The sequence below is a fragment of the Gobio gobio genome, assembly GCF_949357685.1.
Source record: "Gobio gobio genome assembly, chromosome: 4".
Lineage (NCBI taxonomy): Eukaryota > Metazoa > Chordata > Actinopteri > Cypriniformes > Gobionidae > Gobio > Gobio gobio.
The window spans coordinates 43,315,316-43,342,235 of NC_137100.1; the positions used below are offsets into that span (position 1 = coordinate 43,315,316).

Sequence of the window (26,920 nt, forward strand, 5' to 3'; positions counted from 1 at the left end):
AACTGCAGGAACCTATGGCGAGACCGCTGGGCGGGAAGGACCAATCAGGTCCCTCTAATATTCCCGCCACAAGGGGCAGCAGAATTTGCATGGCCAAGGGTATAAAAGACCCTGTCTTGCCAGGTTTGTCAGGTTAATCGGCTGAAGCGACTCCCTGAGCAAGTGAAGCAACGCAATGCAATACTCGTTCCCTCTTCTCAGGGAACCGAGGTTACGTAAGTAACCGAAGCCGAATATATATATATTAGGGATGCAACAATACAGTTAGTCCACGGTTCAATACATACCTCGGTTTTTAACCACGGTTTTCGGTTCGGTTCGGTTCTGATGGCTTGTCACATCAGTTTTTTGCTATTCTATTCTTAAGCGACAGGAACAGCAAGAGGTTAAGGAGAAAAAATACTATTTTTTAATTGCACTTTTAATTTAATTTAACTTTCTTTATTTTACTTAAAATAATTGAGAAACCTTACTTAAACTTAAAACTTTACTTTAAAAAAAAACCCTTGTACACATTCCTAGTGTATTGTATAATATATATATATATATATATATATATATATATATAAAGATTTACACTGGCAGCTCAGAGCTGTACAGCATTTAAGTATGAAATTGAATGAATAAATGTAAAAATAAAACGCTACATAGACTTCACAAATATACACTGATTCTTATTAAAGCTGTATTAAAGTTTTTCAGTCAAGAGCAGTGAGTGATTTTCTCTTTGTCTTTTGTTGTTGTATTAACATTAAATGGATAGTTCACTCAAAAATGAGAAATTAATACAGGTTTGGAACAATATTAGAGTGAGTAAATAATGACATAATTTTAGAGGTGAACTGTCCCTTTAAGGACAGCGTTTTCACTAGGCTGCCTGCTGTCAATGTAAAAGACCTGCGTGCATCTAATACAGATATGCGCCGATTTTACTTTCACTTTAGACATAACCGACTGTGTTTATGTAAACCTTGTGTGTATTTGACAGTATTAGCGCAGTAAGACGACTTAGTCCAGTAATCACGTGTTTGACAAGCGTTTAGTGCGCACGCTCGGAAAAGCGCATGTTAAAACCGCACACGCAAATGAGCCGGCAAGGCTTTAAAACGCATGCAAATAATGAACTTTCGTGATTGTGAATTACTATAGTGTTCCGTGAGTATAACTCTACCACTAACGTGTGATGTGAATGTATATCGCATTGTTCAGTAAGGCAAATGGAGGCAAATTATAGAATTTGTAGAAAAATACTTAATTAAATGCAAAACCGAAAAAACGCAATTCACAGGCGCGTGTTGAACCGTGAAGGCCGTACCGAACGGTTCAATATTATATTGAGAATTGTGGCAGTCCTAATATATATATGTATAGACCAGACATAGTCCGGCCAAAGAATATTGAATGAACAGCCAATTCGAGTCATGTAAGGAATGTGCTTATGACTTATACAAATACTTAGTACTCTAGTAGAATGGGCTTTGATGCCTATAGGGCAGCTGAGATCTTTGGACTCATAAGCCAGCGAGATAGCATCCACTATCCATCGTGACAAGGTCTGCTTTGTAACCGCAACCCCGCGGGTGCGGCCGCCAAAGCACACAAAGAGCTGTTCAGTTTGGCTGAAAGCAGCGGAACGCTCTATGTATATTCTCAGCGCTCTGACAGGACAGAGCAAATTAGCATCTTCCTCATCTAACTATGATGAGAGTGCTGAAATTGAAATGACCTGTGCTCTGAACGGAGTTGAAAGCACTTTAGGTACATATCCATGTCTTGGTTTGAGGACGACTTTAGAGTCGTTTGGCTCAAATTCCAGACAAGAGGCGCTCACTGAGAGCACGTCCAGATCACCCACTCGCTTAACTGATGCGATCGCTAGCAGAAAAGCGGTCTTGAGTGATAGGAGCTTTAAGCTTACCAAATGCAGAGGCTCAAATGTTGAGCCTTTCATAGCATCCAGGACCGTGGACAGGTCCCATATAGGGACTGAAGGGGGGCGAGGTGGGTGAAGCCTTCTAGCCCCTTTGAGGAAGCGCACAATAAGATTGTTCTTCACCAGTGACAGTTCATTCACTTGAATGTGGTACGCTGCTATAGCAGCCACATAAACTTTGCGCGTGGAGGGGGAACAACCCGCGTCCAGTAACTCTTGTAAAAAAGTGAGCACTTCTGACACTTCACAATTATGTGGGGTCAGGCTTCGTGCTTTACACCAGTCCGAAAAGACTAACCATTTGCCTGAATAGAGCTGCCTGGTCGCGGGGGCTCTAGCTTCAGAAATAGTGTTTAATACACTTTCAGAGAGGTTCTCATGTACCCATTGATGGGCCAGACATGAAGCGCCCATAGATCGGGACAGGGATGCCACATCTGCCGTTTCGCCTACATGAGGAGGTTTCTCCTCAGCGGAATTGGCCACGGGGCTGTATCTGACATCCGACATAGCCGTGAGAACCATGGTTGATTTCTCCAGAGCAGGGCTATTAAAAGCATAACGCATTTGCTCTCCCTGATCCTCTCTATGACCTGAGGTAACATTGAGATTGGGGGAAAAGCATAAAGAGGAAGGTTGGGCCATTCGTGGGCCAACGTGTCCTTGTGCTTGGAGAAATATATTAGGCATTGAGCATTGTCTTGTGAGGCGAAAAGATCCACTTTTGCCTCTCGAAACATGCCCCAAATTGTCTGAATCATTTGTGGGTGAAGAGACCACTCTGCTGGGGACACCTTGTCCCTGGACAGCATGTCCGGACCCAAATTCAGAATGCCTGGCACATGAGTCGCTCTCAGCGCGCTCAGGTTGTGCTCCGCCCATATTAGGACTCTTTCCGCCATTGTGTGTAGACCAATAGATCTTAGACCGCCCTGGCGATTTATATAGGCTACCACTGACCGTTCGGATCAGGACATGGTGGTGCTTTATGTACGGAAGCTTTTAGCGATGGCATGACCGCTTTCATCTGTAGACAGTTAATGTGAAGGCTCTTTTCCGAGTCTGACCAGACACCGGAGACTGCCTGGCCTGCCCTCGTGAAGGGCTACTCAACCTAGGTTGGCTGCATCTGTCGAGATAACTTTCCACTTCGTAACAGTGCCCAAACTCACGCCCGTCTGATACCAGACAGGATTTTTCCAAGGAGCCAGAGCCAACACACAGCTGTGGTGTACCTTGATTTGTAATCGGCTCGAGAGCCATGCGTGGGCTGGAACGCGGCGATTCAGCCAGCGCTGTAGAGGGCGCATGTGTAACAGACCTAGTCTGAGGACTGGTGCCGCTGAGGCCATGAGACCCAACATCTTCTGAAAATGTTTGAGAGGAGTGTATGCACCGGACCTGAGGGAAACCGCTCGGTTCCGAACAGAGAGCACGCGCTGTGACGTCAGTCGCGCGTTCATCTGTAGTGAGTCTCACCGTTCCCAGAAACGAAACGTTCTGTGTGGGAGACAATGAACTCTTTGCCACGTTGATTCTGAGGCCCAAGCATTTCAAATGGTTGAAAAGCCAAGATCTGTGGTTCAATAACTGTATCTCTGACTGAGCTATTATGAGCCAGTTGTCGAGATAGTTGAGAATTCTCATTCCCCGAAGCTTCAGCGGGGTTAACGCCGCTTCCATGCACTTCGTAAACGTGCGGGGAGCCAGAGATAGACCAAAAGGTAGCACCCTGTATTGTTAAACTTTCCCCTTGGAGGCGAATCTCAAGAATGGCCTGTGATGAGGGGCTATTTGTATGTGGAAGTAGGCATCCTCTAGATCTACAGTGAAAAACCAATCTCCCGGGCGAATGTGTGCGAGGATTTGTTTCATTTTCAACATTTTGAACGGGCGCTTCATAAGGGCCTTGTTCAGATGTCTGAGATCTAGAAAGGGCCTGAGACCACCGTCCTTTTTTGGTACAAGGAAGTAACGACTGTAAAAGCCTGACTCGCTCTGTGAGGGGTGTACGGCTTCCACCGCCCCCTTTTCTTAACAGTTTTGATATTTTTTCGGTTCGAAGCCCGTGACTTGTGACGCTTCTCACCGTTGTCTCTACCATGGCGCGAAAGCGCGGTGGTCTGCGAGCAAACTGTAATGAGTAACCTTGTTCTATTATGTTCAACACCCATTTTGAAATGCCGGGCGTGGCCTGCCAGGCCTCGGCCTTCGAAGCCAGGGGCTGAATTAATTTGTGGGGTGAGTCGCTGAGTAACAGGGACTCGGTGGTCCGATAATGTTGTGTTAAAGTGGCGCTCATCAGAGCGCGTTTGTTCACGGGCTCTCTGACTGGGAGAGAAAGGTTTCCTGCTGCCTGAGTGCAGGGGGCCGGGAGAATATTGGTGCTTGTGTACAGGCGAGCACGTTTGAGTACGGGCTTGTTGACTGTGAGGATAGTGTTTCCAGCCACCTGAGTGCAGGGGGCTGGGGAACATGGGGGAGTGATTGAGTGTAGGGGTACATGCTTTAATTCTGGTACACTGCCTACAGAGAACAAACCCTTTTTGTGATTCATATGGGTCGCTGTGAAAACGGCGTTTGTGTACAGGCAAGCGCGTTTGTTTGCAAGCTCGTTGGCTGTGTATGTAATGTGCCCAGTCACCTGGTTGAAGGGAGCTGGGGAACGTTTTGGAAGAGAGTGAGGTGGTAATCCGGCCGAAGTGGGTATTATCCACCTTCTCTTTGTGCCTCTGGCAAGGACGGCTTTGGCGGCTCGGGTTTCGACACATTGCTGGGCCGGGGACCTCGCCGCTCCGGCGGTCTGCTGTGGCTCGTAGAGCGGGAACGCTGTCCGGGCTTAGAAGCAGTGCGAGGCTGGTGAGCTGGTGGCACTGCCTTGGTGGGTTGGGCTGGTCCAGCCTTAAGCCCCGGGTATTCATCACTTACCGCGTCCGGACGCATCACGCGCGCAGCCCTGTCCGCGCGTCTTTCAAAGTATACTACACCACGGATGCGCGCGGATGATCGCATTCGACACATGCGCAGTAAAAAAGTGTCTATGCTCTACCAGACATCGGATGGCAGCACTGAGTCCTGTCATCAATGGGACATTCGCTGGGCATGATCGGAGAAGAACTGTAGTGCATCCACCATTGCAACATAGTTTGGAAGAAACACAGAAGAATCAAAAATTCTGTTTTTTTTCAAGCGTGTTGTTTTTAAAGGGTAACTAAACCCCTGCTCAGAGCTTAACTCCACCCACTGGCAATTTTCAAAAAATGCTGGAAAAGTGGGCAGAGCCCGGCGGACACAGAGGGGACGAACCGAGGGCGGAGCTGAGCGGAGGGCGTGCACCTGAGACCCGCAGTGACGGATTGATTGACAGCTGTCTGACTCGCGAGTCACAAAGATGGAGAATGACTGGAGTGACGCCAGCTTTGCAACAGAGCGGTCATTTCTCCTACCTTCACCTGAAGTGGAGGAGGGTGGATTGTCTGTAACAGACACAAACCCGGAGCCTTATCAATGCGAGCCGCTGGCTCAAACTGCATTAACTCCCGATGCAGACGATGCTAGCGAAGCAGCCGCGCAAGAGAACTGACCTAATCTATCTGCGTCCGTGGCAACCACTTGCGTGTCAGGGTTTGAAAGCGCGTCTCATGTATGAAAATTATCTGTACACATGACGGGCGGCAATAATATCGCAAGAAAAGCCTGACGTGTACTGACAACTGCATTATTTAACCGTATTTTCTTCAATACAATGTTAAAGCAAGTGTCAAGTGAGTTTCATTCATAATGTTTACTTCATGTAACATGACAGTTCATACTGGAGTGAAGCCGTTCTCATTTATCCCAATTTTTGGCGTCCTCGTGAACGAACTTACGAATCATGGCTTTTAATGTGCGCTTAAAACGCTCGACCAGACCGTCCGTTTGTGGGTGATAGACGTGGGTGCGAATCGATTTAATGCCCAACAATTCGTAAAGCTTGCAGATTGTCCGTGACATAAACGCCGTGCCCTGATCGGTGAGAATCTCTTTTGGGATTCCCACCCGGGAGATTAAAGAGAACAGCGCGCTCGCAACACTTTTCGCCGAAATAGTGCGGAGCGGAACTGCCTCAGGATATCGCGTTGCGTAGTCGACGAGGACTAACGCAAAGCGATGCCCTCGTGCTGACCGTTCTAATGGCCCGATGAGGTCCATACCAATTCGTTCGAAGGGGACCTGCATCAACGGAAGGGGGCACAATGGTGCTTTTGGAGTGGCCGGTGGATTCACCAACTGACATTCACGACAAGACGCACACCACTTGCGTACATTCTCGTGAATGCCCGACCAGAAAAACCGGGCCATGAGACGGTTTAGTGTAGCCGTTTGTCCTAAATGCCCGGACATTGGATTAGAATGAGCCGCCTGGAAAAGCATTTCCCGGCGGCTTTTAGGTACCAACAACTGGGTTGTATCTTGTTTTGACTGGGCGTCTTGGGTCACCCGATACAACCTATCTTTTATAACTGAAAAATAGGGATAGGAGAGCGGTTGGTCAGGGTGGAGGAGGTGGCCGTCGATGGAACGGACCTGACTAAACGCGTGTTTGAGCGTCTCATCCTGGGACTGTTCCAGGGGAAAGTCATCGCGGTCTGTGAGAATGGGAGTCTCCAGAGCGCTCTGTTCCCCCGGAACTGACCCCAGAGGTCCCGAATCCACCTCCTCCAACTGAGCAAGCGTCACCTTCCTTTTTACTCTTTTCCCCCAAGAGCTGAAGAGAGTGTGGGAGAAAAATAGGATTTGGCGCCTTCCATGACTTGGATAATTCCTCGGACTTCTGGGAAGAAGGGAGCGGGTTTTTGAGTGGTCGTGTGGCGGCGGTTCTCGAAAAACCACTCGTCCAGCCTGCTTCTCGTGGGCTCCTGGGTTTGAGACCAGTCAATACCGAGGTCGTCCACGGCCTTAGTGAGCAGGCACATAAGCTCAGCGTCAACTGAGGTTTTGCCGCTCATGGCAGTCCGCGTCGAAGTAGCGTGCTCCGAGGCGGTGTCCGACCACCGGCTTTCAGGCTGTCATTCCCCTCCTCTTCCGGTCCGCCGAAGGAAACAGTAGCAACTGCCAGACGAGGGGAGCTGTGCTGTTCCTCGGCGAACATGACAGCCGATTGCGAGGCGCGCGGCGAAATGGCCGGCGCGTGCTCATCAGAGCGCTCCGGGGGCCTCTGGTCGTGGCGTTTCTTCTTACGCGGCTTGAGCGGCTGAGAGCACGGGACTGGATTCGGATCAAAACTGGCGAGCCGAGCCCGAAGGGTCTGCAGCGCCGGTTCGTCACACTCCAGGCAGCCGCCCTGGTTGAGTGCGGCCTGCGCGTGGTCTCGTCCGAGACATGAGACGCAGATGATGTGCCAATCCTCGTCCGGAAGAAAGCCTCTACACGAGGCGCAGGAGGAACGAGACATTTGCAACAACGTCTCGGCTCTTTTCGTGTCGACGGCAGGCTTCAATCCAGAGCTCAGCGAGGTGAGTCGCTGAAGAAGAAATAATCTGACGAACCTGGCGAGACAGGGGCTGCGTCCGAAAACGCGTACTATGTGAGTATGTACTACATTTGAATTAGAACGTACTTCACGACCATTAAAAAAGTATGTTCTATATAGAATGAATACGGGTAGTATGAATGGAGTCCGGACATACTACATGCGCCATGATGGAATTGTCACGTGTCATAACAGCGCATGTCACGTGACAGATGCTGTCATAACAACGCGAAAATTTACAGAGCCCATTCCACTGACTGCACCAACTTCGAGCGATGTTTTTAGTTTTGCTTTCCGCTTTCATCTGCGTTTTTACGTCGTTCGAGCTCACAATCCAGAGGAGGCGTCGGTCAGCTACTTGCAGATCACGCCTACGTCGAGAGCTTTTAAGGAATTTCTCAAATAACGTAAGTATTATAATTTATTTAGCTATTAAATTTTACCTCAGAAAAAAACACACACACAAACATGTGAACAATGACAGATGTTGATTTTTGGCAAGGAAAACGTACTTTATTTGCTTGTGATATTATCATCAATGAATAAACATGAATTAATCAATAGAGATAAATATATGTGTGCGTCTCTATTGATTCATTCAGCCTGTCAGAAACAATACACATGTATACATGTGTACATATGAAGAATTCAGATGTAAAAGCCTCTAAATGCCGTCTGAAATTTTCTTCTAAAATGAAAATTATATCAAGCACGTATGTTTAGGTTCAGTAATTTAATTTTAATGGCAATAGGTCATTTTCATTGTCATTACATGATATGGACATGATATCTTCAGGTAAAGGGAGTCCTCATAACTCTTTTATTATATAACTGTTTTTTTTTACTTAGAGGATGAAGTTAGAAATATATATTTGTCATTACAGTGAAATAACTGAACGGAAATATACAAGTGATTCGGTGATACTTTTAATCACCAAAAGTATTTTACTGAAACTGTAGCATCTTTCAAAGACAGAAATTCAGAAAAAGATAGAAGGTCCTTGAGCACTAAACAAATCAGAAACAAACAGAATATTTTGATTCACCCATTCCTTGAAAAAAAGGTGATTTTTGTTACCAGACAGTAGCCTACATTTTCATTATTCCAAATAATAGGCTACACGTGTGTGTTGAGAAATAATGTTTGAAAGCAATCTTCCAGGATTCTAGAGTTTGTTTGTGAAAATTTGAGAGTTTAATAGGCAATTTTCTGCACATAAAATGACAAAATAAGAATTTAAGTCACCACAATGTTTGAAGGTTAGTTTAGGGATCCAAAACCAGGGTAATCCAATATTCGATATAATATTCTTAATCCAGATAATTTTGAATGACTGGTTGATAGATTAAAAATCTAAAGCGTTAAGACCACCATCCTTGTAACTTTTTACCAAAGATTTCCTTTGGACACATTCCGAGAGAGAGAGAGAGAGAGAGAGAGAGAGAGAGAGAGAGAGAGAGAGAGAGAGAGAGAGAGAGAGAGAGAGAGAGAGAGAGAGAGAGAGAGAGAGAGAGAGAGAGAGAGAGAGAGAGAGAGAGAGAGAGAGAGAGAGAGAGAGAGAGAGAGAGAGACTAAGTCTTTTTGTTATAATTTCTATTTATACATAGGGAAAGAGCTGGGTAAAACAGGCGTGATATGGCCTCAGCCTAGCTGGGTAAATAATATCATACATAATTTTAAAATGTAGCCTATTTCTTTATATTTGGGGGTGAAAGGGTTGGAGTGGTCTGGTCTCAGTCTTGGCTGAGACTGGCATGCTGCCCTCTATCGTACTGGAGGCGCGAGCATGACCATCAAGACAAAAAGTTTGAGCTTGGAATTTTAGTTACGGAGGTTATTTCTTTCAAAACAAGCATATATCGCGATAATTATAAATAATTAACGAATTTTTTTAATGAATAATTATCGTCAATAATAAAACTGCGTGCTTGCAGAAGCGTCCCATCTCCATGACAACGCAAAACAACCAGAAGGAAGGTTTGCCTCACGGCCTGTGAAATCGCTGAAGTTGTATGTAAGTTAACACACTTAGTATTTTAGTGCTTTGAACTGCAATTACCACAACAAGGTTCGGCAAGGTTTGTTTATCCACAAAACAACACCCGGGAACCGTGTTTTTCAAGGTGTTGTCTCACCGAACAGGTTGGAGATCTTCTTTCAAATAATAACGTTAACCCTAACAATTACGTGACCAAAATATGTCGTAGCTGATAATTCGGCGACGTTGCAACATAATCGATATGTACTATAGTTTTTTTTATAACAATATATATATATTTTTTTATTTTACCAGGGATTCAACGAATCAGAGATGGAAAGTCCTCGTGTTGGTGTGGTGAGAGAGTCTATGCTGCATCGTCCTCTATTAATTAAGGTCAGGACTGATGTTGATGGATTTGACTAATTTACAGTAAACTAACGCTGTAAACTTATTTATCTGCACTGCTATGCACCATATATATGAATCTTTTTTTCTAACAAATATATTTAATATATCATTAATATTCTCCCATGCAAATAATTATTCTTTAGGTGTTTCACAAATTAATGGTGGAATCATTCATATTGTTTGGAAACGCAACAAATAATAAAATAATAAAAATAAAAATAAAAATGACCACTAGATGGCAGAGTTAGTCTCTGAATAAATCTCACCATGACAGTCATGCTTGTGTGATCTAGTCCAGTGTTTCTCCGCAATGTTCCTGGAATACCACAGCAGGACTGCACAGCACATTTCTCACACACTCTTTATCTCAGGTCACGTAGCACTAAGCTAAAGAGTAAACCATAGAGGTTCCAAAAAAGGGTTTTCACTGTGATGCCATAGAAGAACTTTCAATGAATTTATTTAATTGAACGAACCGTTTTCCGCTGCAAGGAACCTTTAGTGCAAGGAAACATAGAACATAGAACTTTTATTTTTAAGAGTGTGTGGTACTGAAATTTGAGGAATGGTGTTTTCATGCAAGATAGTGTTTTTCCTCAGCTTTTCCCCTCTTTGTTAGACCCAGCGCAAGTCTCGAATCTGTATCTAAGTACTTCCAGCGTATCTTTCATCTAATTCTGCTTCATTTCAACTTCATCAAGTCTTCCATTGGAGCAGAAGGGAGAATGAAATGAACCTTCACAATCTTCAATGTTTCTCCTTTCCCCTCGCTCCCATGGCCTTTCTCTCTTTTCACACTCATCCAATCATCCTGTCCATCCCTGCTGGGATAAGAGGCCTCCGCTAGACCTTTGCTTGCTCTCACCCCTCCTTTCTTTCTAATGTTCTCTAGGGTTATTTGATATGCCCCTTTTGACTGATGCAGAAAATAGGATTACTGTATTTAAATGACTATGATAATGAACTGCGTGCATGTTCCCATAGTCCCACGAGATCAAGGATTTCTCATTCTTTTTCATTGTGTGCAGTCATAGCTACAGGTTTTGGCAATGCGCTGGAACAATGACAGAGTCATCTGTGAGGATTTAAGCTTTTGTTCTTGTGGCGTTGCCTGATGTTGCTCTATTTCTTCCCTCTCGTGCATCTAGTTTTGAGAGCTGAAGGTTCGAACATTCACCCTCATCCTCCTTCAATCAGCGGAGACTGTCTTTGCTTGCTTGCTATGTAACGGGAGACCCGTGAAAGGCTCATATTCATTAAGAAATAGGCCAACTGCAGCAAGTCCCTTGTGCTGAGAGCATCTCTTGTCGGCCTGCACAGCAGTTCATCATCGCTGGAGTTTTCTCTGCTTATGCAGGGCTGATGTATAGCTGTCCCGTGGGGAAAAGGGACATACATCTTAGTAATGTGCTAATGGGCCTCAAAATGAAAAGGAGATGAATTAGTCTGCATCTACACTCTTAATAAATAAAGCTTCTTTATTGTCATCAATGGTTCCATGAAGCTTTAACATCCATAGAACTTTTCCACTGCATAAAAGGTTATTAAAATGTTCTTCACAAAAAAAAAAAAGTTTGTTTAAGAACTATTCACTGACAGGTTCTTTGGGGAACCCAAAATCATTATGCTATGGCATCACTGCGAAAACCCGAGAGTAGAACCATTTTCTGTGTTTGTGACCAAAAAGTTGATGGTGAGAAAAAGGTACAAAAAAAGGCCTCTCCTCTCCTCTTGTTAATTCCTTTTTGATGAGGCATGGCCAATAAATCCTGTTTTCATGCCTGTATTCCCTGATGACCAGTAAATTAGAGATCAGGGGAGCAGATTTGGGGCTTTTGTTGTTCTCTGGTGTCTGAGAGAGACCTGCTGTGCAGCAGGCTGGCTGGGCCCTATTCACAGTCCCCTCTTCCCACTCATTACCATTCACTTCATTCAGCCTATGTAGCTAATGTTAGACACACGGCAATCTGCGGCTCATTCTTAAGCAATTCTGTACTGTAGCCGATATTTGCCTGCACAAATTTATTATGTATATGTGGTCTGGCCTAAAGCTGTTTTTGCCTGAATTAAACTTTGGTGTATAAAATTAAAAAATATATTTTGAAGGCTCAGTGTGCTTTAAAAAGCATTACAAGAGTGTGAGATTTGGCAAATGAAGCTAAAAATGTTATACAGTTGCCTACTGACTTTAATTGGTCCCTGGAATTTATTTGAATTGCAAAAGAACTGGCCCCAACCTTGACCTTCACCCACCTCAGCTGTTCATAGGCATCTACAGTTAGGCCCACGCGTACAGTGCCTCATAAGCCCTCATACCACCTCTGCAAGGTGCTTTAGCTTCCACGCGGTCGCTGTAGCAACACAGGCCCTTATTATTAATGGGATCCAGCTGGGACCACTGTAGACACAGGCACAGAGAGACAGATACATATCCATGAACCCAATACATAACTGTAAAGTGCTTGCATAATAGATAAATGTAAATGAGATATGTAAAGAGGCACATGTAGTCTGTCAAAACAGGGGCCGTATGCATTCATTTATGGATTAAGAGAATGAAAACACATATATCATTCTTGTCCATGTTCAGTTGTAGTGCTAACTATTTATGTTCTCTATTTATATCTATTTACTAACAGCTGGGTCAAAGACAAATAAGGAAAAAGTTCTTAAGGCCCATTCACACCAAGAATGGTATAGCGATAAACGATAACAATTTAGCTCTAAAAATCAGTCTAAATATAAAGACTAGGAGGGTCTACACCACAACTATAACAATAACGGTAGAGAAACAATATTCTTGGAATCACTTTCAGAACGATTCTTCCTTTGTTGAATGATAAAAACATTGACAGCCAATCAGTATCCCTCCTGCTTTAAGAGCTTGAGCATTTAAAGCAGCAGACAACATAACTGCAGCGTGCGCTTAGAATAAACAAAACAATATAGATAATATACAGTAGTTATTGATATATGGTATATATTTCAAATGGGTTTAAAAAACTTTTATTTCATATTTAAAGGAGATTAAATTTAATAAATTCATTTTCAGCAGCCATTACTCCAGTGTCACATGATCCTTTCGAACATGCTGATTTGCTTGCTGAATCAGGAGACATTTATTATTATTATCAATGTTGAAAACAGATGTGCTGCTTAATTTATTTCTTCAGGATTATTTGATGAATAGAAAGTTCTGAAGAACGGCATTTATTTGAAATAGTCATCTTGTGTCCTTGCTAAATAATAATTTCTTTAAAACAAAACGTTACCGACTCCATACGTATGCAGAAGAGAAAAAAGAAAAAGAAAAAAAGTAATGTCACTGACCCAGCTGCTTTTTTTGTAACTGTCCATGTACAATTTTAGTCCAGGTTGAGGACAGCTCGAATCATTGGATATGTCTAATTACTATACTGCTTGTTCACATGGTTTAAACACAGTTTGTTATCCATTTTTTTTATTAAACGCACCCACACGTACATACTTAAGCATACATACATCTAAAGAGGTAGGATAACACTCATCTGTATTGAAGAAGGGTAGCACAAGCTTGCCCAGACACATGCTCCCAATTAGCTGGCCCTCTTTATGGAAATGCCTCATCAATTATACCCAAAGCTTCAGGATTTGCCACACATAAAGAGAGTTAGCATCTTAATAACCAGCCAGACTATAGAGGAGATGAGATGAATGTGCGTGTATGTTTGCGTTGCACATATGCGCGCATTGACATTCTGGGGATTTTAGAAGTGGGCTGATTTTAATTTGGAGTTGACGGATTTAGCTAGAGAAGAGAATAGCTGTGATCTGATGAAAAAGTTAGGGTTATGATTCCACTTCCTCTCCTCTCAGCATTTTTGACCTAATCCTTAATTAATACATGTATTTTTTCGCTGACTTAAACATGTTGACATTTCCCAGATTCCCTTCTAGCACATTATGATTAAAAACCATGTTTCATTCTCCGCTTCTTCATAACAATGGCAATATTTGAATTCTCGCCCAAATGAATTGTATCAGATCATCACACAGCAACAAAGATACAGATTCTTTCTAGCGCTTTCCCCACTTTCACTTTCTCTCTGCCATCCATTCCCCCAATTTAGCTTAGTTGAGATGAAGAGATTAATTTTAAGCCAATGTGCCCGCTGTCCTGTAATCAGGCACCAGATGGCGCTGAACCGAGCTGGAAGAGCGGGATAATAATTAGTGGAGACAGTTCGGTGAGCATTACTGCAGTTATCCTCTAATCATCATCATGGGCACTTTTATTTGTAAGTCTGACAGAGGAACTCATGGCAAAGCTGTCTGTCAGTGCTGATGAGATGAGATGATTAGGCCTGGCTCACAATTCTCCATGCCGCTGCCTGACTAGATTAAACCGGTTCCACTGGGACAGCGCAAACCTAGTAGGTCTTGGACAGGAGGTGCAGAGCAGTTTTATCCAGAAGCTTCCTCCCTGAAATTTGTGTAAATCTAGTGGCAAGGCTGCCGGGAATGATGTCTGGGTGAGAGATTTAGGAGAAAAAAGACAAATACTACATGGTATTCGCTTATAGAGACAACATCTGAGAAAAAGCAACTTGTGCAAGTGTTCAAATAGGACCGGCGGCGGGACTGTGCAGTGCAGTGATAGACTCTCAGGGTCAGCGCTAAGCTAATCTCAGCAGCTCAAGCGAAATCCTAAAAGCACACATGAGCAAGGGAAACACAAAAGGACGGTGAAATTAAAGCACGGGTGCCTGAATAGACTGAAGGGGTCTCCTTAGTAAGAGATGATTATGTCCCCCTGTTCTCTGTCTCTTTTAGCCTGTGCGAATAATCTGCTCCCGCTGACCCTCGTGTAGCCTCTCCTGAAGCCGCCCTATTCTCATGCCGGCCTCTGGCTCATTCAGCAGGTCCATGCCTGGTTAATGAAAACACAATATAGAGACAGATCACCAGTAAATGACAATATAAAAGGAGCTTTTGCTTAACATAATCCTTTGCCCGACTTGCCTTTTCTGTTGTCCCCTTCTCTTTCAGCCCTTTTTTTGTGAATGAAAGGGCCAATAATGTTTTGAGGGGTCTGATTAGCCGTTTTACGCCAGCGGTCAACACGTTCCTTCAGGCATCTCTAAGTGATCTCCTCAAAACAATCTGCAGATTAAAATTGCAATGGGGATTAAAGGGCTGGCCGAGAAGCCTGGTGGCACTTGCTCAAAAGATTGGCGCTTTTAAGAAACGTTTGATACGTTTCAGCAGATATGTTAACAAGAGGTTGGGTGTCTGTGAGTTAAAAAGGCCCAAAAAGATTTAGGATATCTCAATTTGGTCGTACTTAGGGATTCGGCATAAAAAAGAGCCGAGTTTGGCAGTTGTATTCGCTTTTTGGAGGGCTTTACTTGCCCAGCGTGATCGGTGGGGGTCCAGTGACAAATACCTTTCAAATCCATTTTTCAATGTAGACTATTCAAAGCTCAGAATGAAGGATTGAGGGTTTTTAAACAAGAATTAAGTCTTTAGAACACAGCAAACACACAAAGATCTCCAGAGATGACGACAGACTCACCACGCTAATTCTTTTCTCCTTCCAAAAATCGCATACGGCAGCGTGAGGAGAACCGCCGACATGAATGTAACTCTGTGACTGACACATGAGCACACCTCCCTCATGTTCCGTCAAAGATCAAAGATACCTGCTTCTGGAACGCTCAGGCACCATATTCCACAGATCACTTTTGATACATCCGGTTGTCACCTTTGCCGTGGTTTGATTCTCAATTTTCCACCTTTTCGAAGATAAGCTGCTCTTAAAACAAGGCTTTGAGCTGTTTAACAGAGCTCAGAGAAAAATAGTGGGCTTTTCTTTTGCCCCACGAGAGATTCTTTTTGAGTAGATTAAGATAGGGGGTAAATCCCCCCACCCAACCCCCCAGCACACACATGGCAGGATAAGTGTTGCCTTTTTCAACTCTTTAGCTGTCAATCATCTTACAGTTATGACTCTGGAGACATAAATCATACTTTACATGAACTGACTGGACTACATTGTGCTAGTGATTCAGACTGAGTCCTGACTGAAGAAATCAGCCATCAAGATCACTCGCATCAACGTTCAATGGGAATTTGTTTTTACTGAGCTGCCAGACACTGCAGTCATTTGGGCTTCTTTTGCGGCATGCTTTATGGTAATAAGTTTGTGCATAATTATGATTTTATTAATAGACACAATCAGATGCTTTTGGTGTGCTAGAAGTTATGGGTCGAAAACTGCCTGTCAATCAAGAAATCAGCTGCCACTCTAGAGGTCCATAAAACTTTGACATTGTGATGAATGCATTGTCTTGCGCTGTTAAATGCTTCAGTTTAACGGCGTGTTTATTGGGGAGATGTAATTGATGCTGATTGACAGTTTGATTGACAGCTTATGGGTTCAGATAAAAATTGCTCAGAGCTACTGTTCTCTATCAGAAAATATTCACATAAAATGGTATTTGGAGAGAAAACTAGATGCAATTAAATGTATTTAAAATAATTATTTCATTTTAATTTACGTTTAGAACAAGAATCAGAGAATTGCCTATATTTATTTGAATATGCATCATTAAAAGATAAGTAATATACAACAAGACAGAAAATATTACTTAATTTTTAATTATACCCCCTAAAATAAAATTGGGTTAAACAAATAACACATGAACACAATAAAAAATAGACAAAACATCTATAGATACAGCTATGTGAGGGAATGTGAATAAGGAAAGTGGCTGGATATGTGAAATAAATATGAGTTTTTTATTGTTATTATTGCACAGCGGGGAGAACCTGGGGGCATTTTAACTGTTCATGAGGTAGATGGCCTGTGGGAAGAAAATTTTCCTTGTGCCTTTAATACATTTTTATCTAAATGTATTTAAAAAAGAAAGCATAAGGACACTATTCATGAAATAGTTGTATTTATCTCAGTCCTGTATGTTCTTTTTAGCCAGCTCTTGGAAAGACCAAGTCGAGAGGTTTGTCCTGTCCAGGACCTGATTTTGTTTTTGGGACGGCGACTACAGTTCAGGATGGAGGAGTGCCAGAGGGTAAGCGGCAAACTGATTTTGTAAAATTGACACTGGAGTAGTTCTATATTTACCTTAAAAACTTGAACACTGTTGGTTTTCCATTGAAAACATCACAATGAAGCTACATCTACACTAACTCAAAACCTTTTGTTTATGAGACACCACACCCGTTCCCCATCAACTCTTGTCACAGGATGATGTCACAGTGCGTTTTCTTGAGTAAGTGTCCCCTCAGGCTCTTAGCCTGTGCTGTCAGTGCGCTCCTGTTAGCATACTAAACTGTGCCTGGCTTCTGCACTGGCTCCCCTGTCTCACACTTTAATTATGCACTTCCAACGGACGACAGGCAGTGACTGCAAGTGTCAAGCCCTTATACAGTCCCATGAACTATGATGCAGTTACCCTGTCATTCTTATCTAAGCTTACTCATCACAAATCCTAATGTAACTATTATTTCAGAAAACACCCCAAACTGATCTCTGCTTGTTTTTGAACATGTCAACCAGAGCCCTGCCGGAGCCTATGCCTACTGTTATTTACCTGGTGCCAGAGAACAGTTTCTCTTGCTGTCTATGATAATAGTTGTAGTGATAAAAGTGACACTATGATTAAAGTGTCTAATAGTTTGAATACTGTTAATATTTCTAACTGAAGTGTCCCAAAGAAGCTAGAAGTATATCATTTATATTAAAAAAAAAAAAAAATTAAGTTGATCCAACTGTTCACATTTTAAAGTGTACTCCATCCAGGATACTAGTTTTTCTAGTTATCCTGAAGACCTTGGTTAACTGGTTTGTGTGTGTTTAATTAGGGTTTGAGCTAAACTCTGCAGGACAGTGGCCCTCCAGGAACTGGGTTTGACACCCCTTGTCTAAGTTGTACAGAAGTCTTTTGGTAAACTAAAATATGACTTATTTATACACATAAAACCAGCTGCCACACTGCAAGAAAAAGGCAATTTTTTTTGTACTTTGTCTTGTTTTTAACTGAAAATATCCATAGCACGTTTACTATCATTATCCCAATAGCAAGACAGTTGGCATAATTCATCCTCTGAAAACCATTTTGAAATTACCATTGAAAAGGTACTTTAAAACCTTTTAGCAGGCTCAACTTTTGTTTTATCTTCAAATTTCAAAAAATGAAAAACTTCAAATTTGGAACACAACTTGGTTAGACACATGGTTTTGATTTTCTAGTGATTTCACATTTATTTGTTAAATATATATTATGTAAAAAACTAAAATATTTAGTTGCTTTACTTCTATAACTTTTTTACACTTTAGTGAAGTGCTTTTACTTCTGCAATAATCTGCTGAGTGTCTTTAAAAAAAAAATGTATTCCAAAAGCGCTCATGAATTACAACCATTAAAGTGGGGGGTGTTAACAGTTAACATGTTAAAACAAGATAAATGTATAAGACTTGCTTTCAGAGAAACGTCTTGAATTACCTCTTTCTAACCCTGTTGGCAAATTGTTTTTCTTGTTTTCTTGATTTATTCTGTATGTCAAAGATACTTTATATCCTTTGAAAGCAAGTCTTTGTAGCCTCTGCATTTTTGCTTCTCAAGTAAATTTAAAGATGTTTTGATATTTAATAAAAAACAAGACAAAAATACTGATTATAAAAGTTTGTAGTGAAAATCCTTCCTCAAAGGAATTATGTGTGCTGAACTGTATCACTGGAGTCTTACTTGATTTCATAGTATTTTCCTCCTGTGATTTCTCTCTCTTTTAGCAATCTCCAACTGGCACACTCACACTATGTCTACCAGAAACAGGGTAGCTGAGAGGGATTTTATTGCCCTTAATCGAGAAGGGGTCAAGTCAGGCTTGGTTACTGCTAAAGAGCTGCAGCAGTACCGTGCCACCCACGACATTCAGCGCCAACCACTGACCAGAGAGGGCTTTCGTAGGTCTGCCCCAACTCGCGTACCACCAGATGCTTCATTTGGTATTTCTAACAGGTGAGTGTAGTTGTGTTCACCATAACGGTCTCTGTCTCATTCATGGTTTGCTCATCTTAAGAGTCTCAAACCAAAGCTGTGCTTAGAAGAATTGTAAAGAAGCAAACCATTAGTCGTAATGAAAACAATCCTTAACATTTTTAATATTTCTATTAGTTAGGCTGTTACTACGTAATTTGAAATCTCAGTCATATTTTTTTTAATAAAGAGGAATAGACCATATTAACAGCATCTCTATTTATTGATATGCATCTTAATGACGCCTCCATCTGCCTTCTGTCTTTGTCTCTTTCCCACTGTCTGTTTACATCTGCCACCCACATATACACATCCTTGCTTCAGATATAGGCAGTGAATGAAAACATTCAAAAACACTTGGCTCCGAACAGCAACAAAGCCTAATCTATAAAAATGTCAATAAAAGTTGTTCGTACAAAACCATTATATTTTAGATATTTTACATATTTAATAATCAATAATATTTCTGGTAACACTTTACAATAAGGTTGTATTAGTTAACCATGAACAACAGCATTAGTTCATCTTTGTTAACATTAGTTCATAAAAATACAGCTGTTCATGGTTTGTTCATGTTAGTTCACAGTGCATTAACTAATGTTAACAAGATTTTAATAATGCATTAGTAAATGTTGAAATTAACATTAACAAAGATAAATAAATGCTTTATAAGGGCAGTTCATTATTAGTTCATGTAGTTAACTAATGAACCTTATTGTAAAGTGTTACCATATTTCTTACATTATTATAATAATAATTGGTGGAAAATTATTTGGAAAATAATTATACAATTTTAAAAATGTTGTTTTGCTTAGCCACAAAATGTAGCCCAGCTGTGTAAATAAATGTCTGAAGAAGCATCTGCCAATTGGTTGTACACTGTAAAAAAGTATTTTTTGTTGGAAATAAAAAAAAACAAAAAAAAAACTATTTCAGTCTTTCTACTTCAGAATATCAACATGAAATCAAAATTGGCTATTCTTATTTTTTAAATGGAATATTGCAGTATTTATTATAAATCAATGCACATCATTATTATGTTTCACCATTAATTCATGTGCACTCATAATCTTTAATCAAAATAACTTCCCTTTGCTTTTGCATCAACATCTCTTCTCTCCTCTCCTCTTCTCTTCTCTCCTCTTCTCTCCTCTTCTCTTCTCTTCTCTTCTCTTCTCTTCTCTTCTCTTCTCTTCTCTTCTCTTCTCTTCTCTTCTCTTTTCTTTTCTTTTCTTTTCTTTTCTTTTCTTTTCTTTTCTTTTCTTTTCTTTTCTTTTCTTTTCTTTTCTTTTCTTTTCTTTTCTTTTCTTTTCTTTTCTTCTCTTCTCTTCTCTTCTCTTCTCTTCTCTTCTCTGATGACATGTTTACTGGCGTAAGGGCTGGCTTTCACTCACAGAAATAGCAAACCACAACCATCCAATCAATTCCAGATGGACAAAATCAAGTCCTGCACTAAATGTTTTCTTGTATGAGAAGCCGTCTCACTCTGATATACATCAGAATAGGAAAGTAAAGACTATCACAACTTCAGTTTCATGCTGACTTTAATTCAAAGCGTTACTTTTGGCATTTCCTTGTAATTATTTTGTGAAATTTACTAGCAATTTCTAAGTGAAAATGGTTTCAAAGTAAATCCCATGCCATTTTTCCCCCTCAGTGTTATTAAACTGAATAAATCTTAATATGGCCATCAACCACTTACCAGCCTTTCAGCAAATGTCCCTTAATTGATATTCATGAACAACTCTGATAAGGCTTATAATGTGTCTCCCTCACTTCTCATATCGTTCTTACTTTCCTGATATGTTGAGGGAGTAAATCTGTAAATAAGTGTAAGAACAGGACCCTCTCTTGCATCATTTTTGTGTGGGAATAAGACGTGGGTGAGTTTTGATCAGTTTACAAAGTGATTTGTGCTGTCTTGTTTTACTGGATAAGGCAAAAAAGTAAAAGAGGTACAGGTATATCTGTAAGAAATAGAGAAAGAGGGAGAATGAAAGAGGAGAGCACTCATCTTTGAGCTCTGTGCCCACTGAGGTATGACACGAGCGCTCTGCTAAGAGCAGAGGTAGGGTTATTACATTGGTCCACAGCACCACAAGCTCCCTTCACTCCTTCCTTCTGCCTTCCACCTGCTTTCTTTTTTGTTCTCCTTCTCTTGGGCCTTGATACTGTTGAAATGGAGCTGAATTATTTAACTGAAAACACAGCTTTGTGTCCAGACTCTCTCTTTCACTCACACACACACGCACACACACACTTGATGTTGATACATCCAGTGTGAGAAGTGTTGAGTGAGAGTGTGTTTCAAGAGCCAGTCAGGAGGAAGGAGGTCTGGAGCAATGAGAGGTAAGATCAGGGGTCCACAGGGACTTGTTTGGCCCTGCACTCTATCCATCAAATGCTGTTTGCCAATGCCACGGTCAGCCCTAATGAGGGTGTGCTAGGATCCTTGCACAAAATGTCACCATCCCCATACACACACATGAAATACAGCATACATACTGGAGCAACACTACAACATCTAGGGATGTCTACTCGAGAAAAAAAGAATTGCTTTCACAACTTTACACCTGGCAGTCCTGGATCAAATGCCAGTGAAAGGAAAGCGCTCAGCATTCCAACTCCACCCAGTTTTGGGATGATTGGATTGGGAAGCTTTCTTAGCAGCCTATTTAAACTCATTAGGATGTTGAGCCATTGATCACAAGGCCCAGATAGAAAATGCATCCACATTTTTTTTATTTTAAATAAAGACATAACAACATGGTATGCATATTACTGGAGATTATGAGTCTTATGTATCACAGGCTTACTAGTGCATGTTATTATTTATACAGAGGCCATGTTCAAAGCGAATATGCTTGTAAGTCCTGTTTTTGAGGGCTCTATTTATTTACAAGAGTGACCTTTTTGGCAAGCCCCTGCTGTGCAAACGGAATTGTATACTGGAGTTGCCTGTTATGGCATTCGAAAAGAACCCAAAATAAGACTCGTCTCACTGAATATGACGTCTGCATCTGCTGTATGTAACATCTGTGTCTGTAGATTACTCATTCGTCTGCATAAACGTGACACGTGGGATGATAATTCATATATTCTTACTGTACATTGTATTCTATTTTGTTACATGGGTTTCCAGCACAACACCAGTTTAATGTTTTAGCAGCGCACCATGCAAATCGTTAACAGAAAGATTCTTTCTTTTTAAGACTGTTAGTAGATTAAAGCAATAAATACATCATTTTCTGTCGTTTTAACGTACTTGCCTCTATTTATTAAAGGGATTGTCCTCTCAAAAATGAAAATTCTGTCATGTAGTTCCAAATCTGTATGCCCTTCTTTTTTTTCTGCAGAACACAAAAGATATTTAAAGAATGCTTATTTACTTCCAATCTGTGGACAAAAATAAGAAAGAAATTTTTTTTAACATTTCTCCAAATATCTTCTTTTATGTTCCAAAGAAGAAAAAAAGTTATACAGATTTAGAACAACATGAGGGTGAGTAAATGATGACAGACTTTGAATTTTTAGGCAAACTATCCCTTTAAATATATCGTCTAATAATTTGATTTTGCTTTTAAGTACCAAAACGAGTGTAAATCAGTTCCACAGAATTGTGCAGAGACAGATGTGGGCAACCTGAGAAAACTGTTTTGTTTCATTTCAGACCATCTACCCCAATCTCTGAGATCATGGAGTACAAGTACGCTCAGAGATGGCTGGAAGAGCAGCAGGCCAAGGACAGAGCCCTACAGGCCCATCAACATAAGAAGGTCTCACTAAATCACTTTGATAATAACCTTTACTGCAAAGAGAAAAGTGATAAGGCTGTAAGTGACAAGGCGTCAACAGAAGCTGCCCCCTTTCTTTACAGGCTAGGCTTGGACGTATACAGGACACGCGAACCTCCCTGCTCCGGAAGAGTCTGCCCTTGCCTGAGGCCCCATCCATGTGGAAACTACCTCGTTTCCAGCAGGTGAAAACTGAACACTCTGTAAACTTCAGGCTGTTTCTTCGACTCAACTAATCATTTTAAATAATTTGTCATTTTTGTGGCAAATTTTCAAAACTATATGCATTATTTGTTATATTTTTTCATTCAGAGGTTTAGCTGAGTCAGACTGAAAGGATAACCATGCACGATAAGTGTACTGTGTGTGTATTATCCATGCAAGAGAGAGAGAAAGAGTGTGTGCACACACGTACATGTTTTTCTATCCCGGTGGGGACTTCAACCTGAATGCGCACAGACTCATGGGGACTCGTGTCACTGTCTGTGGGGACCTAAATTGTGGTCACCATGAGGAAACAATCTTATAAATCATACAGATTTCGTTTTTTTTAAAATGTAAAAATGCTGAAAGTTTTGTGTGATGGGTAGGTTTAGAGGTAGGGTTAGTGAAAGGGGATAGAATATACAGTTTGTACAGTATGAAATCCATTATGTCTATGGAGAGTCCCCACAAAGATAGCGAACCAGACGTGAGTGTGTTGTGTGAGAGACATTCCTTTCGGAAAAATGTAATCTGAAAGTTACAATATCTGCCTCAAGCTCTTACAATTGTTCAAATGTACATAACCCCTTCCATTTTGGTCCCTCTGCTGGCCTTAACGCAAAAGCACCAAGTAAATCAAAAGTGCTTTGTTTTTATTGGTCTTTTGCGTTGACAAGCACACAACCTGACAGCTCTACCTGTCAGCGGTGCATAAAAATTCTCCATTGACAATCCCCAATGCTTCCAATTATGAAGGAATCAGACTCCCGCTGAGCTAATGATGGCCCTTACACACATCATAACACACCTTTACAAGCACTGACGGAACACCACAAGATATATAATGCACTAGCCACAGTATTTATTTACACAGGGCTCCAGACCACGATTAAAATAGTTGCAATAAATACAACAAAAATAATAATTTTGTATCCGTGTTAAATCATTTAAAACCCAGCCGGGAACGCTTAATGTTTAGTCCATATGAAGTTTACTTTTGTGAGATTTATATCTACTTAATTTGACAGTGTAAAAACAAAGATATATATTCACAACAGTTTTGTTGGATAAATGAATGATGTTATTCTAAAAGACGTAAAATATTTTATAACAAATGTTCCTTCATAATCTTTTACGCAACAACATATATGTGTGTGTGTGTGTGTGTGTGTGTGTGTGTGTGTGTTTGTTTGTATATATATATATATATATATATATATATATTTGCATTGTTCCACCTTGACACATAAACATGTATATTATGCTTGTACTGTACATTGATATCCCATACTGTTAGTTTTTCTTTTAACTCTTTCCATGCCCTCCTCCTCCATTCTATTTTTTCTCTCTGTCTGGATATCCTCTGCAAATTACAACCCCCTCCTCAACACACACACACACACGCACACACATCCCGTGGCTGCCTGTCCTGTCGTCCACCCTCAGTCGGCTCTAATGAGGGAGGGAGAGTGTTATTTTGGTTGCACGCCTGCGCTAAATTCTCTCTTGTATGACAGCTGATGGAGAGAGAGAGGAGCGTTAACCTTATAAAAGATTTACCTCTGCTCATTACAGCTTGTCAAGTAGCTGTCCTGATGGCGCCAGGTTCGACATTTGCATCCTTGACTCTCTTCTTCATTCTACACTCATTTTCATCATTCCTGTTGTTTGTTTGTTTGTATTGTCACCTTCTCTTACATCTCTTTCATTCCACCTTTCTTGAGACGTGTGTTCCTCCTATTTAATTCAAAAAGGTTTGGAGGTGTTAAAAGTGTTTGTGGGAGGCAACAGATTTTTTTAGGTTAGAAAAAGATAAAAAAGTAAATATATTTAAAACATGATGTGACACACTGGTAAAGTTTAAGTGGGTTTCTGCTGTTCAGAAACATGCCAAAAAAACATGAACTAGCCTTTGGAAGATGTAAAACGTATAAAATACATATTTGAATCCGCTTGGCTCACATACTGAGCCATTGTTCAAATTATAAATGTGCTGTGCCAACAAGTTCTATTATTTAATAGCTGTCAGTATACATTTTTACGTGCCAGCTTAGATGCTACAGAAGTAAAACGTGGGCAAAGCATCCCTGCCGCCTTTTACAGGGCTATGTTTTTTAATGTTCAACTATTCTGACTACACTTTTTTGTATCAAAACAGAATGTCTTCCATGTTCCAATAGTGCCATCCGTGTTACTTTCCTCTGTCATTCATATTTTTTGTTGAACTGCAATAGGCCTCAATCTAGGATCTATCAATCTAAATCTCTAGGACAATGTATCAGATCGGATGCTATTGTATGCTCTTTTGCTATATTATATAAATATCAGAAATGTTATGTTGTATACACTGCCCGGACAAAAAATAAGTCGGGATTTAAATAGGTAAATGCTTTAAATAAATAGGCAAATGAGTCCAGACCTTAAAGAAATAGTTCACCCAAAAGGAAAATTCTGTCATTAATCACTCACCCTCATGTCGTTCCAAACCTGTAAGACCTTTGTTCATCTTCAGATCACAAATGAAGATATTTCATAGACATAGACAGCTATTTAATTAACACTTTTAAGGCCACGAAAGGTAGTAAAAATATTGTTAAAATCGTCCATGTGACCAATAGTTCAACCTTAATTTTATGAAACGATGAGATACTTTGTGTGTGCAAAATCCCCCCCCTTCTAGCCTGTGTCAGACTTGCGATGTTGACGCAGTGTAAACAGTGCAGTGATTCCAGAATGCCGGCTTACCATTGGCTGACGCTGTTCACGTGAGCACCACGATGCATGCGCACGAGTCGTTCTACCGTAGAACAAGGAAGCGCTATTTTTGTTTGTTTGTTTGTTCTTGATGATGTTATTTCCATCAAGAGGTGCATACATTTTTGGTCAAGATCTTGTATTGACAATGCAAGAGTCAAGCACTCTGTAAAGTTTACTCCCGCACATCCCAAAGACTTTTAATTATTTCTTTGAATGAATCCCAATTAATTTAAGGTCAGGACTCAGAGGTGCCAATTCATGTGTGAAAATGATTTTTCATGCTCCCTCCCATCCATTCTTTCACATTTTTAGCCTGATGAATTTTGACATTGTCTTCCTATAATATGGCCATGATGTGCCTTCCTACATGGTTGTTTAAGACATGAAAAGCTACACAATCCATCAGTTAGAGTTAGAAAAACTATTGCCAAATATATAACATGCTAGAAACATAATAATCACTGCAATAAGGATCCAATCATAGACATATTACACACACACACACACACACACACACACACACACACACACATCTCATACAATTCCTGATATATATTAAACGCACACTTGACAGCAGTCCACTGAATATCAGTGTGATATTTATTGGATACTCTGTTTTGTATTCTGTAGGTGGGACCAGCTCTGGACACCTTTCGAGATCCCGAAGCCCGGAAGAAAGCCATGAGCGCCCACTACGCACAGTCTGCAAGCCGGAGAGGGATTCTTGGCCAAGGCACTTACACGGTGGATTAATAGAGCTAAGATTATTACATCTCAGCCCCTTTGTTTAGCAATAATCTCTCAATAAAATAAAAAAAATGGACAAAATTTGTTCTGTTTTTGATTTTGTCAAACCTACACATACACCCACACACAGACAACATAGAACATTTCTGACTATTTGAATAAATATCAGATAAAACGAATGGACCGATAAGCATAATGTAATAAGTGTTATTGATAAATCTTTATTTTTATATTGGTCTCTGTGATATCTGAGAGTTCGGGTGGTGGGGGTCTGTCATTCTGTACAAGTTTTTTTTGTTCTTTTGTTTTTAAAAACCTGGTTTAGATGTTTTGTTGAAGAAAAAGAAACAAAAACGGTGGCAAAGTGCTAAGTGAAAATACGGCATCTTGTGCTGGATCTACATGTCACGTATTACGTGTCTGCGTTTTATTTAGGACAAAAAAGGGGGGAGGGTTGACTATGTTTCTCCCCCTCCCACAACACATACGTGATCATCACCCCCCAAAAACACCCTTTAACCAATAACGATGTGGCGCTCGGGACA

At 41.0% G+C, this 26,920-nt stretch overlaps 1 protein-coding gene across 2 annotated transcripts; it reads left to right on the plus strand.

Moving 5' to 3' along the window:
- Window positions 1-9,212: 9,212 nt before the first annotated feature.
- On the plus strand, window positions 9,213-26,431 carry cfap77 (cilia and flagella associated protein 77). Of its 2 annotated transcripts, none has more exons than XM_079816314.1 (7): window positions 9,213-9,460; window positions 9,740-9,820; window positions 16,806-16,905; window positions 18,627-18,855; window positions 22,544-22,649; window positions 22,751-22,852; window positions 26,259-26,431. In XM_079816314.1, the coding sequence occupies exons 2-7, from the start codon at window positions 9,758-9,760 to the stop codon at window positions 26,379-26,381; spliced, it is 723 nt and encodes a 240-aa protein (XP_079672440.1). In that variant the 5' UTR covers window positions 9,213-9,460; window positions 9,740-9,757; the 3' UTR covers window positions 26,382-26,431. The 2 variants fall into 2 exon arrangements, with proteins under 2 accessions (XP_079672440.1, XP_079672441.1); XM_079816315.1 differs by having other exon boundaries at window positions 9,416-9,588.
- Window positions 26,432-26,920: the final 489 nt, after the last annotated feature.

What these genes read in the sequence shown, in the direction of transcription:
- cfap77 (XM_079816314.1), top strand. Translation starts at nt 9,758, where the DNA reads ATGGAAAGTCCTCGTGTTGGTGTGGTGAGAGAGTCTATGCTGCATCGT. An exon ending in ATCGTCCTCTATTAATTAAG is followed by an intron (nt 9,821 to 16,805) that starts GTCAGGACTGAT and finishes TGTTCTTTTTAG; the next exon opens with CCAGCTCTTGGAAAGACCAA. An exon ending in GGATGGAGGAGTGCCAGAGG is followed by an intron (nt 16,906 to 18,626) that starts GTAAGCGGCAAA and finishes TCTCTCTTTTAG; the next exon opens with CAATCTCCAACTGGCACACT.